Raw genomic sequence first — 19,149 nt, forward strand, 5'->3', positions numbered from 1 at the left:
AATAGCAAGCCTGGAGGAGGGAGAGTTCTTAGCATCGCTGGATGTGAAGGACGCCTACCTCCACATACCAATTTGGGGTCCACACCAGGCTTTCCTGAGGTTTGCGGTAAAAGATCTGCACTTTCAGTTCAGAGCGCTGCCATTCGGCCTGTCATCAGCGCCGCGTGTGTTCACGAAGGTGATGGCAGAGATGATGGTACTACTCAGGAGGTCGGGTGTCAACATTATCCCCTACCTGGACGACTTGCTGATCAAAGCAAGGTCGGAGCAGGTCCTGCTGCAGGATATAGCAAAAACCAGGCAGGTTTTATCCGAGCATGGGTGGATCCTAAATATCCCCAAGTCCTTCCTGACGCCGTCGCGTCGTATCCTCTTTCTAGGAATGTTCCTAGATACAGAGTTGAAGCGGATTTTCCTCCCTCGGGAGAAGATGGAAGCCATACAATCCCTGGTGATGGTGATTTTGGCAAAGCCTCAGGTGTCGGTTCACCAATGCATCCAGCTATTGGGCAGGATGGTAGCCACCTTCGAGGCCATTCAGTTCGGACGCTTTCACACCAGGGTGTTCCAACTGGATCTGTTGGCAAAATGGTCGGGCTCCCATCTCCTGATGTACAAGAGGATTTCTCTGTCGCATCAGTCCCGGCAGTCCCTTCTATGGTGGACCCAGGAGTCAAACCTGCTTGCGGGTCGGAGATTTGGCATCCAAGATTGGGTGCGACTCACAACAGATGCGAGTCTGCAAGGATGGGGTGCTGTGACCATGGACAGAACCTTTCAAGGTCAGTGGACTCGGTGGGAAGCGAGACTCCACATCAATATACTGGAGCTGAGAGCTGTATACTATGCAGTGTTACAAGCCCAGGATCTCCTCCAAGGTCGGGCGCTCCAGATACAATCCGACAATGCCACAACTGTGGCCTACATAAATCGCCAGGGAGGCACGAAAAGCAGGACTTGCATGAAGGAAGCTTCCAAGATCCTGGCTTGGGCGGAATTGTACGTGGTGGCTCTGTCGGCCATCTTTATCCCGGGTGTGGACAATTGGGAGGCGGACTTTCTGAGCCGTCACGCCCTCCACCCCGGGGAATGGAGCCTGAACTCACAGGTGTTTGCAGCAATTGTGGACCGTTGGGGCTAGCCATCGATAGATCGGATGGCATCCCGGTTAAACCACAAGGTCCCCATGTATTGCACAAGGACCAGGGATCCCTGCGCAGTGGCAATAGACGCCCTGACAATTCCATGGGTGTTTCCCTTGGTGTACCTGTTTCCACCCATACCACTGCTGACAAGGGTGCTAAAAAGGGTTCGAAGTCAGGGAGTGGAAGCCATTCTTGTGGCTCCGGACTGGCCAAGAAGGGCTTGGTTCTCGGACCTACAGAGCCTGCTGATCGAGGATCCTTGGCCTCTGCCTCTAAGGAGAGATCTTCTCACACAGGGCCCTTGCGTCTTCCAAGATTTAGGGCGGCTACGTTTGTCGGCGTGGAGGCTGAGCGGAAAATCTTAGCTCAGAAGGGTCTGCATTCATCAGTTATCACCACGATGATTCAGGCCAGAAAGCCGGTGACAAACACGCACTACTACAAGATCTGGAGAAAGTACGTGGGTTGGTGTGAGGAACAGAAGGTTCCCCCTGCAAAATTCAACCTGAATAGGTTGTTGTGCTTCTTACAAGCGGGATTGGATTTGGGTCTTCGTCTGGGCTCACTAAAAGTACAGATTTCGGCCCTGTCCATATTCTTCCAAAGAAAATTGGCTGTCATCCCGGAAGTACAGACCTTCCTTCAGGGAGTGCTTCACATCCAGCCTCCCTTTGTACCTCCTACACCTCCTTGGAGTTTGGACGTTGTTCTAAACTTCCTTCAATCCTCCTGGTTTGAACCATTGGAGTCAATTGAGTTGAGGTATATCACCTGGAAGGCAGTGGTCCTTTTGGCCCTAGCCTCGGCTAGGAGAGTGTCTGAATTGGGAGCCCTTTCCTGTAAAAGTCCTTATCTGATTTTCCACTCAGATAGAGCGGAGTTGAGAACAAACCCGCGTTTTCTTCCCAAGGTGATTTCTTCCTTTCACCTAAATCAGCCAATTGTGGTCCCGTCTGCATCTGGTTCGCCGGATATTCCGGTATCCCTGGATGTGGTGCGTGTCTTGCGTGTGTATGTCCAGAGGACGTTAAGAATCAGGAAGACAGATTGTCTATTTATTCTGTATGACGCACAAAAGAAGGGACACCCTGCATCTAAGCAGTCCATTGCTAGATGGATTAGGACTACAATCCAACAAGCCTATGTGACGGCAGGCATGCCGACCCCTCCGGTTTTAAAGGCTCATTCCACCAGATCGGTGGGCGCATCCTGGGCGGCTGCTCGGGGTGTGTCAGCTCTGCAACTCTGTAGAGCTGCTACATGGTCGGGGCAACACACCTTTGTAAAATTTTACAAGTTTGATGCCTTGGCCCAAGAAGATACCCAGTTTGGGCAGGCAGTACTGCAGCAGTCTCCGCACGTACCCTCCCTTTCTGGAAGCTTTGGGACATCCCCAATGTCTTAAGACCATTCCCAGTATCCCATCAAGGACGTTAGTGAAAATAGGAATTTAATACCTACCGGTAATTCCTTTTCACGTAGTCCTTATGGGATACTGGGCGCCCGCCCCGTGCGGGGGTCTGGCTGCAGCTTATTCTGCTGTTTAAGTTCAGAAGTTCACCTTATGGTCTTCTGGTTCAGGGGTCTAGTTCAGTGACCTTGTTAAAGAAAATCCACCCAGTTGGTGGTATTATAGTTGTTTATTGTTTTGTATGAATGCGGGTGTGCTGGCATAAATCTCACCACACTATTCACACTTATGTTTACATAGGTGACATATATGTTATTCCTCTCATATGTACATTCTCCTTCGGGCACAGTTTTTCCATTAACTGGTTCCTGGGAGGGGAATCAGAGGGGAGGAGCCAGTACACCCAGCTTCAAAGTTATAGATGTGCCTGTCTCCTGCGGATACCCTCTAATACCCAATGTCTTAAGACCATTCCCAGTATCCCATAAGGACTACGTGAAAAGGAATTACCGGTAGGTATTAAATTCCTATTTTTTCACTTAAAAAGGTCTCTTAATCAGAAGGAGACCATATGACCTTGTCTCAGAGTGAAATATTAAAAGATAGACAATGTGATAAAGAATGAAAAAGAATGTGTACAAATTTTAAAATGAAAAGAAAAGGATGAATATGTGTATGTCAGATTATTGCTCAGTTCTTGGCTTGGGTTGCCTTTATTCTTAGTTGCTATCTGCTACTGTTATTATATTGCAGTTACGCAAACAATTGTGTTACTAGTATGGTTTATAGGATTTCACAGTAAATACAGAGGCATTGTACTATTATCAATATTCCTCTCGTGAGCAACGTTGTACTGTTCAGTGATATGGTGTTGCTCGCTAATGGGTGGTGATTTTATATATCTGCACTCTATAGTGGTGCGGGGAGGACCTTTGTGAGTAAAATTTGAGGGAGAGATGTCCTTTATATGTCTATTGTCCAATCTGCATATGCCTGTGTCCGTATTTAAGCGGATTGACCGCCAGATCAGGTGCAGTTGGATAAGATAAATTTATTTTCGGACCTCTCCTTATAGATGGAATTAACTCTTGTCGTCATACAGCCTGTATATATCAATAAAGTCTCTGTTACCCAGAAATAAGCGATATCCTCACTGGGGTCAAAGTGGCTGTATCATTATATGACAGTTGTAACTGGAGTGGTTTGTATTAGCACCCCATTTGGTACTCCCCACCTCTTCTAAATACCCGGTAATTAGCGGTTTACCGCCGGGAGGTGCAGTAATAAATGTATTAAACGTTTTGTCTGTTGTACATTATCTGTATTACAGGAATTGATAGATCATTACTAAATATCTGCTTGTTTCAGGTTACCGGAGATAGACTCTGCACTTCAGGTTGTGTCCGAGATCATCAATCAGCTGTCTACACAGAAGTCCTGCATTGTGGATGAAATTCATTCCACCTTTGAGGACTTGCAGAAAACGCTAAATGTGCGCAAAAGTGTTTTACTAATGGAACTGGAAGTGAACTATGGCCTAAAACATAAGGTGAGTAGTTAATCATTTCTAGGGAGCAAGTTGCTTAATGCTCCTTTAACTAGTGAAAGTACATATGGGAGGGCGGGAATGTTGGTTACTGATTTATTAACAGCACGTTTGTGAAGGTTTACAAGCTAAATAAAAACGTTCTTTCTGATCTTTTGAAAACACTATATATAGAACATTATCTGACCGCAGGTAACCATTTTTTGTCACTTTAACTAGGTTTTTGGTGATTTATTTAAATTTAATGACTAACTGCTGTGCTCTGTACTTTGCCCATAGGTCCTTCAGACCCAGCTGGACACATTACTTGAAGGGCAGGACAGTATTAAAAGCTGTAGCACGTTCACGGCACAAGCACTTAACCATGGGACAGAAACCGAGGTCCTGCTAGTAAAGAAACAGATGAGCGATAAGCTCAGCGAGCTGGCAGAACAGGATTTCCCATTACATCCCCATGAGAACGACCAATTGGACTTCATTGTGGAAACTGACGGGCTGAAAAAATCTATACACAATCTCGGAACAATATTGACCACAAATGCCGTGGCTTCTGAGACGGTGGCCACGGGGGAAGGGTTAAAACAGAGTGTGGTTGGCCAGCCAATGTCTGTTACTATTACCACAAAGGATAAAGACGGGGAACTTTGCAAATCTGGGAGTGCCTGTATTTCTGCCGAGTTGTTTACACCTGATGGCAGTGTCACAGATGGAGAAATACTGGACAATAAAAACGGCACCTATGAATATTTATACACCATCCCAAAGGAGGGTGACTTCACTCTTTATCTGAGACTTTATGATCAGCACATTAAAGGAAGCCCATTTAAACTGAAGGTAGTGAAGTCTTCAGATGTGTCCCCCACCACAGAAGGCGTAAAGAGGAGGGTGAAATCTCCAGGGAGCGGACACGTGAAGCAGAAGGCAGTGAAGAGGCCAGCAAGTATGTACAGCACGGGGAAAAGGAAAGAGAACCCTATAGAGGATGATCTGATATTCAGAGTTGGTGAGTGACGCTGCTTTTACACACATTTATCAGGATCCAGCTAAAATCATAGTTAGAACTGTAAAAATAGTCATTTTAAAATATACTTTGTGTGTTTTTGACCTTACAATACAGATTTGCTATATTTGATTACAGGTCTGTTTTTATACAGTATATGTGTCTTACAAAGCTATTATATGTATATGTTTACCCATGACTCCTTCTGAACCATTGGTAACTGTCAAGTCTGCTGGTCATGCTTAGGAACGTAAAATGTAAAGAATGCATATAGGACATTGGTTGCCATAGGCAACCCCACAGTTTCTATTAATAAGATACTAGCTAGCATATTTGAAGTATGGTTTAGAAAATAAAAGCCAATGGCTCATGGCGTTTTGTTGGGAACACCACAAGGTTTGTGTTCTACTTTTCATAACTACCCCAAAAAAATGATGTTCTATCCCTATATAATACCGCTTTCAGACAGCGGCAGTTGAAAAACCCAGTAAATAGCCGGCAATTACCCAGCTTTTGAAGCGCCGGGTTATTCAGCTGCTGCTGTCACACAGGAGAGGAAATCTCCTTGTTTTAAATTTAGACCCAGAGATTTGGTCTATTGGGGTTTACAAGGGTCGATCCGGATCTTAAACTCCGGGTCCGGTCTTTTGCAGGGTCAGAGACCCAGAGTTTAAGATCTGGATCAACAATTTCACACAGAAAAAGGACCCATGTATTTAATGAAATTCCCAAGTGAAACTGCTTCACCCAGGAATTTCATTTTCTGGGTGAAAGGGGTATAAATGACAAGCTGAGTTGGTCAATGTAGACACAATTAGAGGCTTCCCATTTGGCTTCAAGTCCTCCTACGACATACCCATTTCTTATAGACCTATCACACAATCACCGTGATGTACTTCTATTTAATACATACATAGCCACATAGTTTTCTAGTTACTAGCATTATGTGCTGACAACAGCAAGTGGTCTAAGGCATACGCCACTATTCTCCTATACTCAGAAAGTATCACACCGTGTCTACTAGTCTTACCATTAAAGAGCATTGTAGAAACAAACAATTTATAAGTGGATAATTATAAATTGTAAGCTCCTTAGAGCATGGCCCTCCTCCCTCCTGTTCTCACAGCACTCTTGTATTTCAACTACAGCTCTCTTACTCATCTACATTCTATACCTGCATCTATTCTCATTCACTTCCTTGTATCTCAGCTGTATTGTGTACTAAGAATTGTGCTTTAATTGTGTTATGTCTAGTTCTGTGTACCCTGTACTGTTCTTTTGTGTTCTATATGTACAGTACTGGCTGGTGCAATCACCATGTGGCGCCGCTGATTGACAGCTCAGTAATGATATGTTCCCCATGTCTGTGTCCTCATTAGAGTACATCTAGTATATATATCAGTACTGTTACTGGCTACCTAGCTGGCTGTGCAATCACCATGTGGCGCCGCTGAATGGCTGCCTGGGTAGTGCACAGCTCGGTAAATATGTTCCCCATGTTCGTGTCCCTTATTAGAATGTGTATACTTTAAGGGGAAAAGGGAAGTGGATGGTGACCGGTGCACAAGAAATAACAATTTATTTGTTTATGAGAGGAAATAAGAAGATCCACAATCGAAAATAGATATTAAAGGGGATAGTCAATCTCCCTGTTTCTAACAATTAGTCGGGTGGAGGTGCGCCCAGGAGAGTAAATAGGTTACTAAGAAAAAGAAGAAAAAAGACTCTCTCTTTGTTGGGGCACTCTTGGATAGTTGAGATTTTAACAGAGATAAAAGGATATCATATATCTAATGGTAGGGAAGAACCCACAGACCACCTGCTTATGTCTGGTCCAGAGATAAGAAAAGTAACTGGTTGAGAATTACTAGATAACAAGGTTCAGGAAAGTGGAGCTGTAGTCCCTATGGACGGGGCTGTCTCCAAATCCTGTTTGAGAAGATATTGCAAATATTAAAATGTAACTTTTAATATGAACTCTTTAAAATATCCTAGACAAACATGTAGACGAAACAAAAACATATATATAAAAATACACAAACATGTGCAGCAGGTTAATGCAATGCAGCACAGTCTGAGACCGCTACAGATAACCATGCACAATAGGGCTCATGTGTTGTAACTTAGTACAGAGATAGTTGCAACAAAGTTGCTTTGTATCTTAGAGGTTTAGTGTGTGAGAAATACACCCGTCACAGTTACACACTGGAATTGTTCCTTTTCCTGAGTGTGAAGTTGGTACTACAGAGGCCTATAGTTGTGCGCTAAAGAATTTATATATCAATTATTTGGACATTTCGGCATCCATTCTTTGGACACTGTCGGCATTTACACAGAGGTTGACAATAAAGATTGTTCCTAATGGCTGCGATTGGTACAAATATACAGGTCAAGATATAGGTTTATCTAAGCTAAAGCAAGCTTCTGTTGGTTATGTTCTGCCGACTGCTGATGTGTCAGCATATAACGCCTGTCATCAGCAGTGCAATAATCGCCGGGCCGACAGCTGAATGTTTCTCATGGACTGTACCTAGATAGTCAATGGATACTGTTAGCTAACACATACAGTGTTACCAAGATGTTATCACAATCTGCCCTCCACTGTGTCGGCAGTTACACAAATGTTGGCGTTAGAAAATCAATATATAGTAGCGGTTTAGCATTGGTATGCAGACAAGTGTATCAGCCTCCTGTTGATTATATTCAGCCGACCGTTCTCGTGCTGACAGAACAGATTATGCTATGCTGTCTTTACTTATGCACTACAATCAGTTAATATCAAGATACTATCACAATCTGCCCTTCACTCTGTCAACAGTGACACCAATGTTGGCAACACTGATTGTAGTGCATAAGTAAAGACAGCATAGCATAATCTGTTCTGTCAGCACGAGAACGGTCGGCTGAATATAATCAACAGGAGGCTGATACACTTGTCTGCATACCAATGCTAAACCGCTACTATATATTGATTTTCTAACGCCAACATTTGTGTAACTGCCGACACAGTGGAGGGCAGATTGTGATAACATCTTGGTAACACTGTATGTGTTAGCTAACAGTATCCATTGACTATCTAGGTACAGTCCATGAGAAACATTCAGCTGTCGGCCCGGCGATTATTGCACTGCTGATGACAGGCGTTATATGCTGACACATCAGCAGTCGGCAGAACATAACCAACAGGAGCTTGCTTTAGCTTAGATAAACCTATATCTTGACCTGTATATTTGTACCAATCGCAGCCATTAGGAACAATCTTTATTGTCAACCTCTGTGTAAATGCCGACAGTGTCCAAAGAATGGATGCCGAAATGTCCAAATAATTGATATATAAATTCTTTAGCGCACAACTATAGGCCTCTGTAGTACCAACTTCACACTCAGGAAAAGGAACAATTCCAGTGTGTAACTGTGACGGGTGTATTTCTCACACACTAAACCTCTAAGATACAAAGCAACTTTGTTGCAACTATCTCTGTACTAAGTTACAACACATGAGCCCTATTGTGCATGGTTATCTGTAGCGGTCTCAGACTGTGCTGCATTGCATTAACCTGCTGCACATGTTTGTGTATTTTTATATATATGTTTTTGTTTCGTCTACATGTTTGTCTAGGATATTTTAAAGAGTTCATATTAAAAGTTACATTTTAATATTTGCAATATCTTCTCAAACAGGATTTGGAGACAGCCCCGTCCATAGGGACTACAGCTCCACTTTCCTGAACCTTGTTATCTAGTAATTCTCAACCAGTTACTTTTCTTATCTCTGGACCAGACATAAGCAGGTGGTCTGTGGGTTCTTCCCTACCATTAGATATATGATATCCTTTTATCTCTGTTAAAATCTCAACTATCCAAGAGTGCCCCAACAAAGAGAGAGTCTTTTTTCTTCTTTTTCCTTATTAGAATGTGTCTTGTGCATATCTGTATGTGTGATGTACATCTGTACTGCCATTGTTGCCTGCTCCTTGTACTACTAACCCTTTGTATTGCAGTATGTGCATTGTTATTTTAAATGTCTGTAAAGTGCCTTGAGTCCTGTTGGAGAAAGTGCACTATATAAATAAAACTTACTTACTTACTATAATCACTTACAATTAGGAATTGTTCTTACTGTAGCAATATTCCAGGCTGTATCTGTGTAATGGGTTTGTCCCAAAGGCGGAACTACCATTAGAGCAGCAGGTGCATTGCATCGGGGCCCCTAAAGACTAAGGGGCACATTGACCAGGCCAGACCAGCTATTACTTCTTGGGATGGAGTAGAGGAGGTGGCCCAAATTATATTTTTGCACCTGGGCATGCCACTCACAAGTTCCATCACTGCAGGTTGTCTTTTGTCTACTGATCAGAATTTTTTTCTGAATTTTGTGTGTGTGTGTGTGTCTTGTATTTTTCCTGCATGTAGAATAAGAAAAACTAAATTCTTCCAAAAACATAGAAGTGTAGATAAGATATATAGATAAGATTATTATGTAATTTTTGCCTATTATTGTTATGTCCTGTATTTTATTTTATCATCACCTTTTAGGTACAAAGGGAAGAAATAAGGGTGAATTTACTAATCTCCAAGGAGTAGCTGCCTCAACCAATGGAAAAATACTGATTGCCGACAGCAATAACCAGTGTGTACAGGTATGGTACAGTGACCATTTTCAGAGGCAATCTGTGTGGTTCCCAAACTTTTTTTTTTTTTTAGCAGAATTTTTCACGGCACCCCTAGGCCAAAAGTTTTTTAATGAAAAAATGTAGAAAAACATTTTAAATTAAGTATATATTGTCCTTTATATGTCATACTTAGACTCCGTTATGTGGTGATGGACAAGAGTCAATTTTGGTTGTCTGCATATTTTATGATTAGAAGCCACAAGCACTGGTTTTGCCTATTTCATTGATCATAAATAATTTGAGTTGGTCTTTTACCTCCAACCTAGGGCACCCCTAGTGTCCTAGTTTGGGTACCACTGGCATAATGCATAGTGGGACTACCAGAATACAACATCACTGTAATGGTAGGATGGCAGTGATGTTGTATTCTGCCTAGGCATTTTGTTTTAGTACAGGTAGTAAGATGGTAATGGATTTATAGCAAACTTATATTTGTCTCTGTTTTAGTACATGTAGGGTTTCTCCATTGTATTACATGCTGCAACCTGTGATTTAATCAAGGGTTTTCTTCCCTATGTGATGAATGCTGTGTGGATATAATCTCAGCTTTGTAGTGTGCCCATTGTGTTACAGCCTGCCCAGCTGCTCAGTAACTAGCTGATGCACTGTACTTTGTTTATTCATTGCTGGAGATGCAGCTCTGCTATCATTAGGCACAGGATATGATGGACTCATTGTAGATTCGGATCTCGCACCACGATGAGTGGAAAGTTCCACTGTGTTTATTTGCCTGCTGATACAGTTGAGATGATTTTGTATGTAAATGTCACAAATCATTTTATATCCTGGAGATAACTGAGGTCAGATTTGATTAACATTACATTTAGTAACATCACAATATGTAAGTTGTTTAAGTGAGTAGACACCTAGGGGCGAATGCAGCAAATGTTTTTATGCTGTTCTCTGGGCTGATCCTTCTTATATAATAAAAGCCCATATTCAATGTTGCCGAGGGGGTTAAACGATGGGGAATGCAGAAAACAAGCGGTCCTCGCTGTTTAACCCCCACGTCGGGCACTCACTCTATTCAATGTTCTGGGGGAATCCTCATTGTCAGAAGACAGCGATGATCCCCCAAATAGCGAGGCTCGCGGCTTATGCAGGGAGCCTGCTGCATTTATTTATTTATTTATTTATTTACAGTTTCTTATATAGCGCATACAAATTCCGCAGCGCTTTACAGAGCATAGTTATGAGCAAACACAAAACAAAATTACATTACAAGACAGTTTAGGACAAGTACATGGTTAATACAGATAGTTGCATCAGGGGACAGGACACTGAAGCAATTATCAGGGTGGCAGTGGTTTATATATTCTAAGAAAGGCACATGAGGAGAGAGGGCCCTGCCCGTGAGAGCTTACATTCTAAAGGGGAGGGTTAGACAGACAGGGGTGACACAGAAGGGGTAGTAGCATTTAGATGCAAGTCTCACTGTTTTAGCGACCGCATACGCCGATTCCCCCTCACACCAAAAATGGAGCGAGGGGGAATCGGCATATGCAGGGGGTCAGTTGAATACTGACCCTGCGAGCTGTGACAGCGAGCAGTCAGCACTGCTCAGTGTCCCAGCTCGCCCGCAGCATTGAATACTTTCTGTGTTCACCTATCTACCAAAGCTAATTTATATTCCTTGCTTTCTGGTGGTATTGATAACCTTATTGCATACTCTCCAACATGGCCCATTCCATTAGGTACAAAATGCTCTGTTTCTGGACTTCCCTGCCAGTGGCAGTTGGGGCTGCAGCCTGCAGCGCAGTCCAATATCCAAATTGGGGAGCCACACCTAATGCCACTCCAAACATTACTGTCCTGGACTCACTGGCAGTTGATGTGACCCCCCTCTTTGAATTTTGGACTGTGCTGGAGTCCAACCTCTGTAACTGCCACTGGCAGGGAAGTCCAGGAACAGAGCATTTTGTACCTAATGGAATGGGTCATGTTGGAGGGTATGGTAGCATCTAAAATATTCCTTATTTTCTTCAGAATAGTATTATTACTGTGATTTTTCAGTGCTCCTCTGCCACGTCTGCCTCTCTGCAAGTGGTGTCTGAAAGCGAAGGGTAGGGTTGAGTGTCACCAAGGAGAACAGTGAGCAGGAACTTCATAGCAACAAGAGCTTCCATCTGTCTGTGCCTCGGGGTCTTCTGCTGTTATCCTGAAATGAGGCTTGCAGCAGTACAGCTGACCAGTTCTGTCATAAAGCAATCTCTGGCGGCCAAGGCAGGCTCAGGTCGGAGCCACTCTTAATCCAGCCACTAGGTACAGGCCAAACAGGGGGAACTGCCCTATGGAAATTGCTCCAATAGTAGCAATTTCTCCAATAGTAGCACCTCCTTCTTGATGGGTTTTAGTGACTGGAAAGCTATCAGGTCATTCAGATGTTGGTGGTGGCTACTCTTACTATAAATGTGAGGAATAATTTGCTCTCTTTTAGAATAGTGCATTTGTGGTACACAGAGGTGGTTTCAGAACTCATGGGGCCCTGTGACTGGTTTAATATATGCACAATGATAAGCCAATTTTTACAAACACCATATGCTGCACTGCACTTCAACACTGCATTTGCGGTACTGTCACTTTAAGAAATAAAAGTAAAATTTTCCATTTTTTTTTTTTTTTGGTGTTACATTTGGCCCATTTGCCTGCTCATGCCATTGTACAAAATCCCACAGTGATGTCCGCACCACACCAGTGGCATCTGGTGTAGTTCCAGCAGAGATAATTCCCACAGGGTCGCAGTTAAGACAGGACAGTTGTCAATGTTTGTGCAAGTATTTAATGTCATACATTCAACAAAATAACTTTACAGCAAACAAAACTTCATATGGAAAACCAAAGAAACATATACATCTTTCCAGAGCTCCGTGTGCATGGTATCTCATTGCTTCGCGGCACTGATGGTCCAAGACCCCGGTGCTAGATTACTTAGCCTACCAGGTGGCCACTTTTTGGCATTCGCTCACTGAACAGCAGACTGACCAAGGTTTAAATCCCTTCTACTGCAATCAGCCAGCTGTGGCTGTGAAGGTCTGAAACCACAGACTGGAGCTGTGTGCTTGAGAACCCACCCATCTTTCCCTCAAGCACACCTTAGAGACCCATTCCTGGCTTTGCAGTGAACCAGGTTCTGGTACTTTGCTGCAAATCACCCTCTCTGTGGCTGGATATATCGTTCTCAAACCTTTACAGGGCTGTTGTGACCAGAGGGAAAAAAAAATATATATATATATATATATATATATATATATATATTTTATTATTTACCTTTTTTTGTTAAACATAAATACAGGATTATCACTGATTTATATTTGTCCAATTTCCTGTTTAAGACCTCGCCACACACATAAATAATAAGTGGTCCTCACACTTAACTTTTGCTAAAATAGTTATATATGATTTAAAAAAATGATTTGCTTTATTTATATACTAGATCTTCTCAAATGACGGACAGTTTAAAAGCCGCTTTGGTATTCGAGGAAGGTCTCCAGGTCAGCTACAAAGACCAACCGGTGTGGCAGTGCATCCAAGTGGTGACATCATTATAGCAGACTATGACAACAAGTGGGTCAGCATATTCTCCTCTGATGGCAAATTTAAGGTAAGACATTGCTTTGTCAGTATTTTTATTATCCTATATATTTAACTTAAAAACTTGACTCTGGCTGTATAGTACCATACCACTGTAGTTTGTAGAGTCAAACAAGAGAAATATGAAATAAGTAATGTAATGTTTTTATTTTTAACATATTTAAAACGTATATGATATTTAGAAGTATGGAACAATGGCAATGTTGTAGATTTAAAAAATTATGCCTTGGTACTAGTCCATGTCATGCCTAAAATAATAGGTAAGCATGGATTAACTGCTTGTTAAAGCGAGTTGTGTATGTGCATTGTAATGGAGTGTAGGTTAAAGTGTTCCCTTATTGTATGTATTGTGTGATGTTCGATGTCACTTCTGTTGATCAGGAAACAATTGGTGGTAAATGACATAGCTTGCAATTTTCAGATATTTGTGAGTTCCTGGCAAATCTGCTCAATGACTAAAAAGAGGCTATCATTTAAAAAGCAAAACCAATATGATTTTGCCTTTTTAAACATTTGCCCCTTTAAATCATTCGGCAGACTTGCCGGGAACTTGCAAATGCCTACAAAATCACAAGCTATTACACGTACTCCTTAACCTGCACTAATAAGCCTCAATACAAGATAATTTGTGTCTGTAGGAGGTAATAGTGTATAGGGAGGGTTTGACTTTATAGCTTGCTATGAAAACTCATTGGCTAAATTAATGACGGGTGCCGGATGACTGACCGTCGGGATTCAGACAGTCATTACACCAACGTCGGAATCCCGGCTGTTAAAACCCAGACACTCGGGATCCCGACGGCCACCGGCTATTCTCCCTCATGGGGGTCCACGACCCCCATAGAGGGAGAACAGAATAGGTGTCGAGTGCAGCAAGCCCACAAGGGGCTTTGTTGCGCTCCCCCAGCTGTCTGAGTCCGGGCAGTTGGAGCTGAGAGGGGCACACCTTCGTTGTCATAGTAACATATGTTATGTAGTGTTCACCATTGGGTGGTACATAGAGACCTAGATTGTAATGTGGTATAAAATGAACTGGAGGACAGTCAGAGGCGTAGCTACCGTAAGGCAGCCACCGCGGCTGCTTGGGGGAGCCCGGGCACTCTGGTCAGACGCATGCCGCCGCCACCGCATTCAGTCCGGCACCGCAGATAGCCTCCGGGCTCCGTCTCCTGCAGTAATGAAAAATGACAAGACAAAATGGCTGCCCCCTAATAGCAGACAGTTTTTAAGGATGCTAGAGGAGGCCGCCGCCTCCTCTAACATCCCTAAAAAAACTGTCTGCTGTACGGAGGCAGCCATTTTGTCGTGTCATTTTTCATTACTGCAGGAGACGGAGCCCGGAGGCTATCTGCGGTGCCGGACTGAATGCAAGGCCGGCGGCGGCATGCGGAGGGGCAAGGTAATTTTTTGGCGGGGGGGCGCCACAATATTAGTTACGCCTCTGAGGACAGTATATGTTACATAATCACTTGGGCATCGTAATGTGATATCCTATGATTGAGGGCACTTATGTCTGGCATAATATGAACTAGGCACTGTAATGATGCACAGTATGAAGAGAAGGCAATATAGTGTGGCATAATATGAACTGTGGACACTGATTTTCATGTAAGCTTGCAAGCAGGGCCCTCCTACCATTTTGACTGTCTGTAACTACCCAGTTTCTTTTATCTCTATCTCCAGTTGTAAAGTGCAACAGAACTTGCTGTGCTGTATATGAAACTGTTAATAATTAACAAACAAATAATGTGAATTGTCTTGCATAATGTGAACAATGTGACATTAATGTAAGCTAGAAACTGCTATGGTTCATAAAATAAACTAGGGAACTACTATGCATAGGCATATCTATAATTGGTACAAGCTGAGATGCACAGGGGCCCACACCACACCCATAATAATACTAACCCCTCCAGAGCCCCACAGTGGCATCCAACGCTACAGACATAAATCACAGGAAACATGGCCATTTTTACATGCGATTTACAACAGAGCTATAACCTGGGAACAGGGCGCTGTTGCCATGTTCCCGTAGACCTGCAGATGCACAGTAGACTTTGGCGGGTCTACCCTCTGCTAGAGAGGTGGAAATCTGCATGGAGTGTGCACACAGGCCCTCATCTCTCTTAAAACCCCCCTGCTTCTGTGGGTCAGAAATGAACTAGGGCACTATTATGAGAGGTATTTCTCTAGAAGCACTGGTACAGGGACCCCTACAAAATGTTGCTATGGGGTCCACAAAGTTCTGGCTGTGCCACTGCTCAAAGACCTGCAATGGAAATAGAATTTCCTAGAACTGTTTGCCCTATAAATAGGGCAAACAGCCCTCTGACGGATAACCTTGGTGTCTCCTGGTAGATTATAAGTGTCATTATACTGTACAACTCTACATGGCCGACTTGCGCACACACATACATATGAATCACAGTATAAAGACCTGTTCTGTTAATAGTTTAAAAGTGGTTAAACTACATTCATTCTTTGTTTCATTCTGGAGCATGTTTTCTAAGCTGAGAATCACGGTGCGAGCTGATACTGTTTTTTTGTACTTTCTCAAAAAGGCCAAAAATTAATGCTTGCTAATGAATCATACCTGTGGTTCTAATCTGGCCAGTCAGCAGCCAGTCCCGTGCATTGGACTGATTCAGTCCCATTCGCAGGGCCAGCGCTACCTGCTCAGCAAAGCCTGCAAAGCAGGCAGGCGCCGGCCCTTAGCGGCGCTTCCTCCCCTAACCCTGTAACTGCGGGCTGCAAACTCAAAGTACAGTTTATGACAGGCAGTGCCGGCAGCAGGCTAAGCTCCCCAGACAGGCAGCCGGGTGGAAGATCCCCACAGCAGGGCCGCAACTGCCAGTCTCATGCTGCTTAGTGACGGCAACGCTGCCGACTCTTGCCCGGCGCATGATGAGGGGGACCTTCTGATTCCATTCCTGCTGTCAAGCTGGGAAGGAGAGAGGAGACCTCAGGATGCTGTCGTAGCGTGCATGGAGGAAGAGCCGGCAGTACAGGCGGATTTTGATTGAGCAGGTTAGTCGGAGTCTGCAGGATTCCATGCTCTCAGGCACTGTCTGTGTGACAGTGTGCCTAAAAAGGTGGGTGCTATTGTGAATACAGGGGCAAATAACCAGGGACAGAACAGTGGGCCAATATAGAAGACATTGCAGCCTTCCCCCTACATGAGGTGAGCGGCACCATCTGTTTTAACACAGAGGTGGCAGTGACACTCAAAATTAAGCGTATGAAGAAACACTGGCATATTATAGAGATGGAAGGGGGCATTGTGTGGACACAACTCTGGGTATTATATGCAAACAACACTATGGTTGGCATTATGGCTATGGGGTGCTTCGTTGGGCATTATGCGTAAGCAGCGCTGCTCTGGGCATTATGTGTAAGTGGAGCTACTCTTGACATGTCAAAGGGCACTATTCTGGGCTTTATTTGTAAGCAGCACTAGCCTGGGTATTATGTGTAAGTGAAATTCCTGTGCTTTATGTGTTACTGTGTGCATGATGTGTATGGGGCACTACTCTGGCCATTATGTGTACGCGGCATTGCTGTGTGCATGATGTGTATGGGGCACTGGCCATTATGTGTATGTGGCATTGCTATGTGCATTATGTGTATACAGCATTGCTGTGTGCATTATGTGTATACAGCATTGCTGCGTGCATTATGTGTATGGGGCATAAATAATGGACTCTACTTTGTTTCGTAATGGGAATAAGTGAAACTGATGTGTAGTATAATGTGAATCAGTGGCACTACATGTGGTGTAATGTGAATACTACTGTGTGGTGTAATTAGAGAATACAACTCCTTTTTTTGTGGCAAGTGCGTATGGGAGGGCGCAAATTTAGAGTTTGCAGGTAGGCGCCGGACACCCTGCCCATTCGATTGGGTCAGTTTCGGTGGCGGTAGCAGGGGAATGGGAGCGTTTTATGTGTGTTCCTATAAAAACACTGGTCGTTCCCCTGAGAAAACGGGTGTGGTCAGGGGCGGGCTGGGCCGGGGGCAGGGTGCCATGTGCCCCCCGGGCAGCTTACCCAGTCACTGGATGCGGGCCGCGCAGGATCACCAGGATGGTCTACCTCCTCCAGCCCTCCTGCGCTGGCCGCGGCTTCCAGAACACAGCCGCGGCTACAGGAAAATGGCCACCGGCCCCCTGCACTGAGGACATGTCCTCAGTGCAGGAGGCCGGCGGCCATCTTCCTGTAGCCCCGGCCGTGTTCTGGAAGCCGCGGCCAGCGCAGGAGGGCTGTCGGTAGTAGCCTCACTGGACTGGGGTGTGGGCAGGAGGGGCATGTACTGCGCTCTTCCCCCCCCCCCCCTCCCTCCAGCAGCAGCAGCAGATGGAGACACTGCAACAATGGTGAGTTGCTGGTGGGAAATTCTGGCACTGTGGGGGCATATGTGTATTTGGCACTGTGGAGGAATATCTGGCACTGTGGGGGCATATGTGTCTCTGGCACTGTGGGGGCATATCTGGCACTGTGGGGGCATATGTGTATTTGGCACTGTGGGGGCATATGTGTTTCTGGCAATGTGGGGGCATATCTGGCACTGTGGGGGCATATGTGTCTCTGGCACTGTGGGGGCATATCTGGCACTGTGGGGGCATATGTGTATTTGGCACTGTGGCGGAATATCTGGCACTGTGGCGGAATATCTGACACTGTGGACATCACATTGTGCGGTGTAATGGGCATCATCGTGTAATGAGCATTGGGTAGTTGCCATCACAGTATGGGGTGTAATGGGCATCAAGGTGTACGGCATAATGTGTAATTAGCATCACAATGTGCAATCTGCAGGTACACAATACAATCATGGCATTCCGTCTTCCGGAAAGTTGGGGGGGGGGGTGTATGGGCCAGTGCAGTGGCGTAGCTACGTTTTGGGCGCCCCCCCGCCGTTAGGGGCCCCCCCCCCCCCATCGCCGCTCCGCCAAGCACCCCTACCCCGCCGCTCATGCAAACCCCCCCTTAATCCCCCACAGCCTTACCTATCGCGCTGGTCCCGGCGGCTCCGTTCTTCTGCTGAGGACCACCAGAAAATGCCCGCCCCCATACTTGCAGAGTTTCAGAGAACTGTGTGCTATATGGGGGCGGCCATTTTGTGGTGGTCCTCAGCAGAAGAACGGAGCCGCCGGGACCAGCGCGATAGGTAAGTCTGCGGGGGATTGAGGGGGGTTTAACTATAGCACCGCAGCCCCCGGCGCCCCCACATGCACAGCGCCCCCGCCCCCCGCGGTGGCGGGGGCTGCGGTGCTATAGTTACGCCGCTGGGCCAGTGCTCTGGACTTGCCCCCTAGGCTAAAAGTTGCCAGCCAGCCCCCTGGGTGTGGTGATGCCTGCTCGGTGCGGGTGACTGACATCACATGATGTCAGCGCCTGTTCCAAATTCAGCAGATAGTGGTTGGAATAGAAGTCAGTCTAGACTGACTTTTATTACTGAAGGGGAGAACTCTCCCATTCGGCCACGTGCGAGGGGGTGTATTCGCATACACATCCCCTCGCATGCTAGCCAGGGAATTTGGGCACTGGGGGCATTTGGCCAAGTTCGCTAGGCTGTGATTACACACAACCTAGCGAACATTTCTGAAATCAGGCCCCAAGTCTAAACCTGGGTACACCCTGAGCGATATATCATCCACGATATGGACGATATCTATTGTGTTTTCATGGGACTTGTGTCAGACATGCACAAGAGGCATTTCAATCCAATCCCTAATCAGCACTGGTGGGGCAGTGGTCGGTGCAGAATGGGTTAATTAGATAGAC

The 19,149-nt window shown here is 45.0% G+C and overlaps 1 protein-coding gene across 4 annotated transcripts in view; it reads left to right on the forward strand.

The window, feature by feature from the left end:
- Positions 1–19,149, forward strand: part of TRIM2 (tripartite motif containing 2) — a 121,450-nt gene that overhangs the window by 87,236 nt on the left and 15,065 nt on the right. For all 4 annotated transcript variants that reach the window (XM_083171860.1, XM_083171866.1, XM_083171851.1 and 1 more), the window contains 4 exons: positions 3,925–4,105; positions 4,382–5,105; positions 9,639–9,742; positions 13,209–13,376. In XM_083171860.1, coding sequence (XP_083027986.1) covers positions 3,925–4,105; positions 4,382–5,105; positions 9,639–9,742; positions 13,209–13,376 — 1,177 coding nt within the window. The remainder of the gene's footprint in view (positions 1–3,924; positions 4,106–4,381; positions 5,106–9,638; positions 9,743–13,208; positions 13,377–19,149) is intronic.

Source organism: Crinia signifera, chromosome 1 (genome assembly GCF_055691185.1).
Source record: "Crinia signifera chromosome 1, ASM5569118v1, whole genome shotgun sequence".
Classification (NCBI taxonomy): Eukaryota; Metazoa; Chordata; class Amphibia; order Anura; family Myobatrachidae; genus Crinia; species Crinia signifera.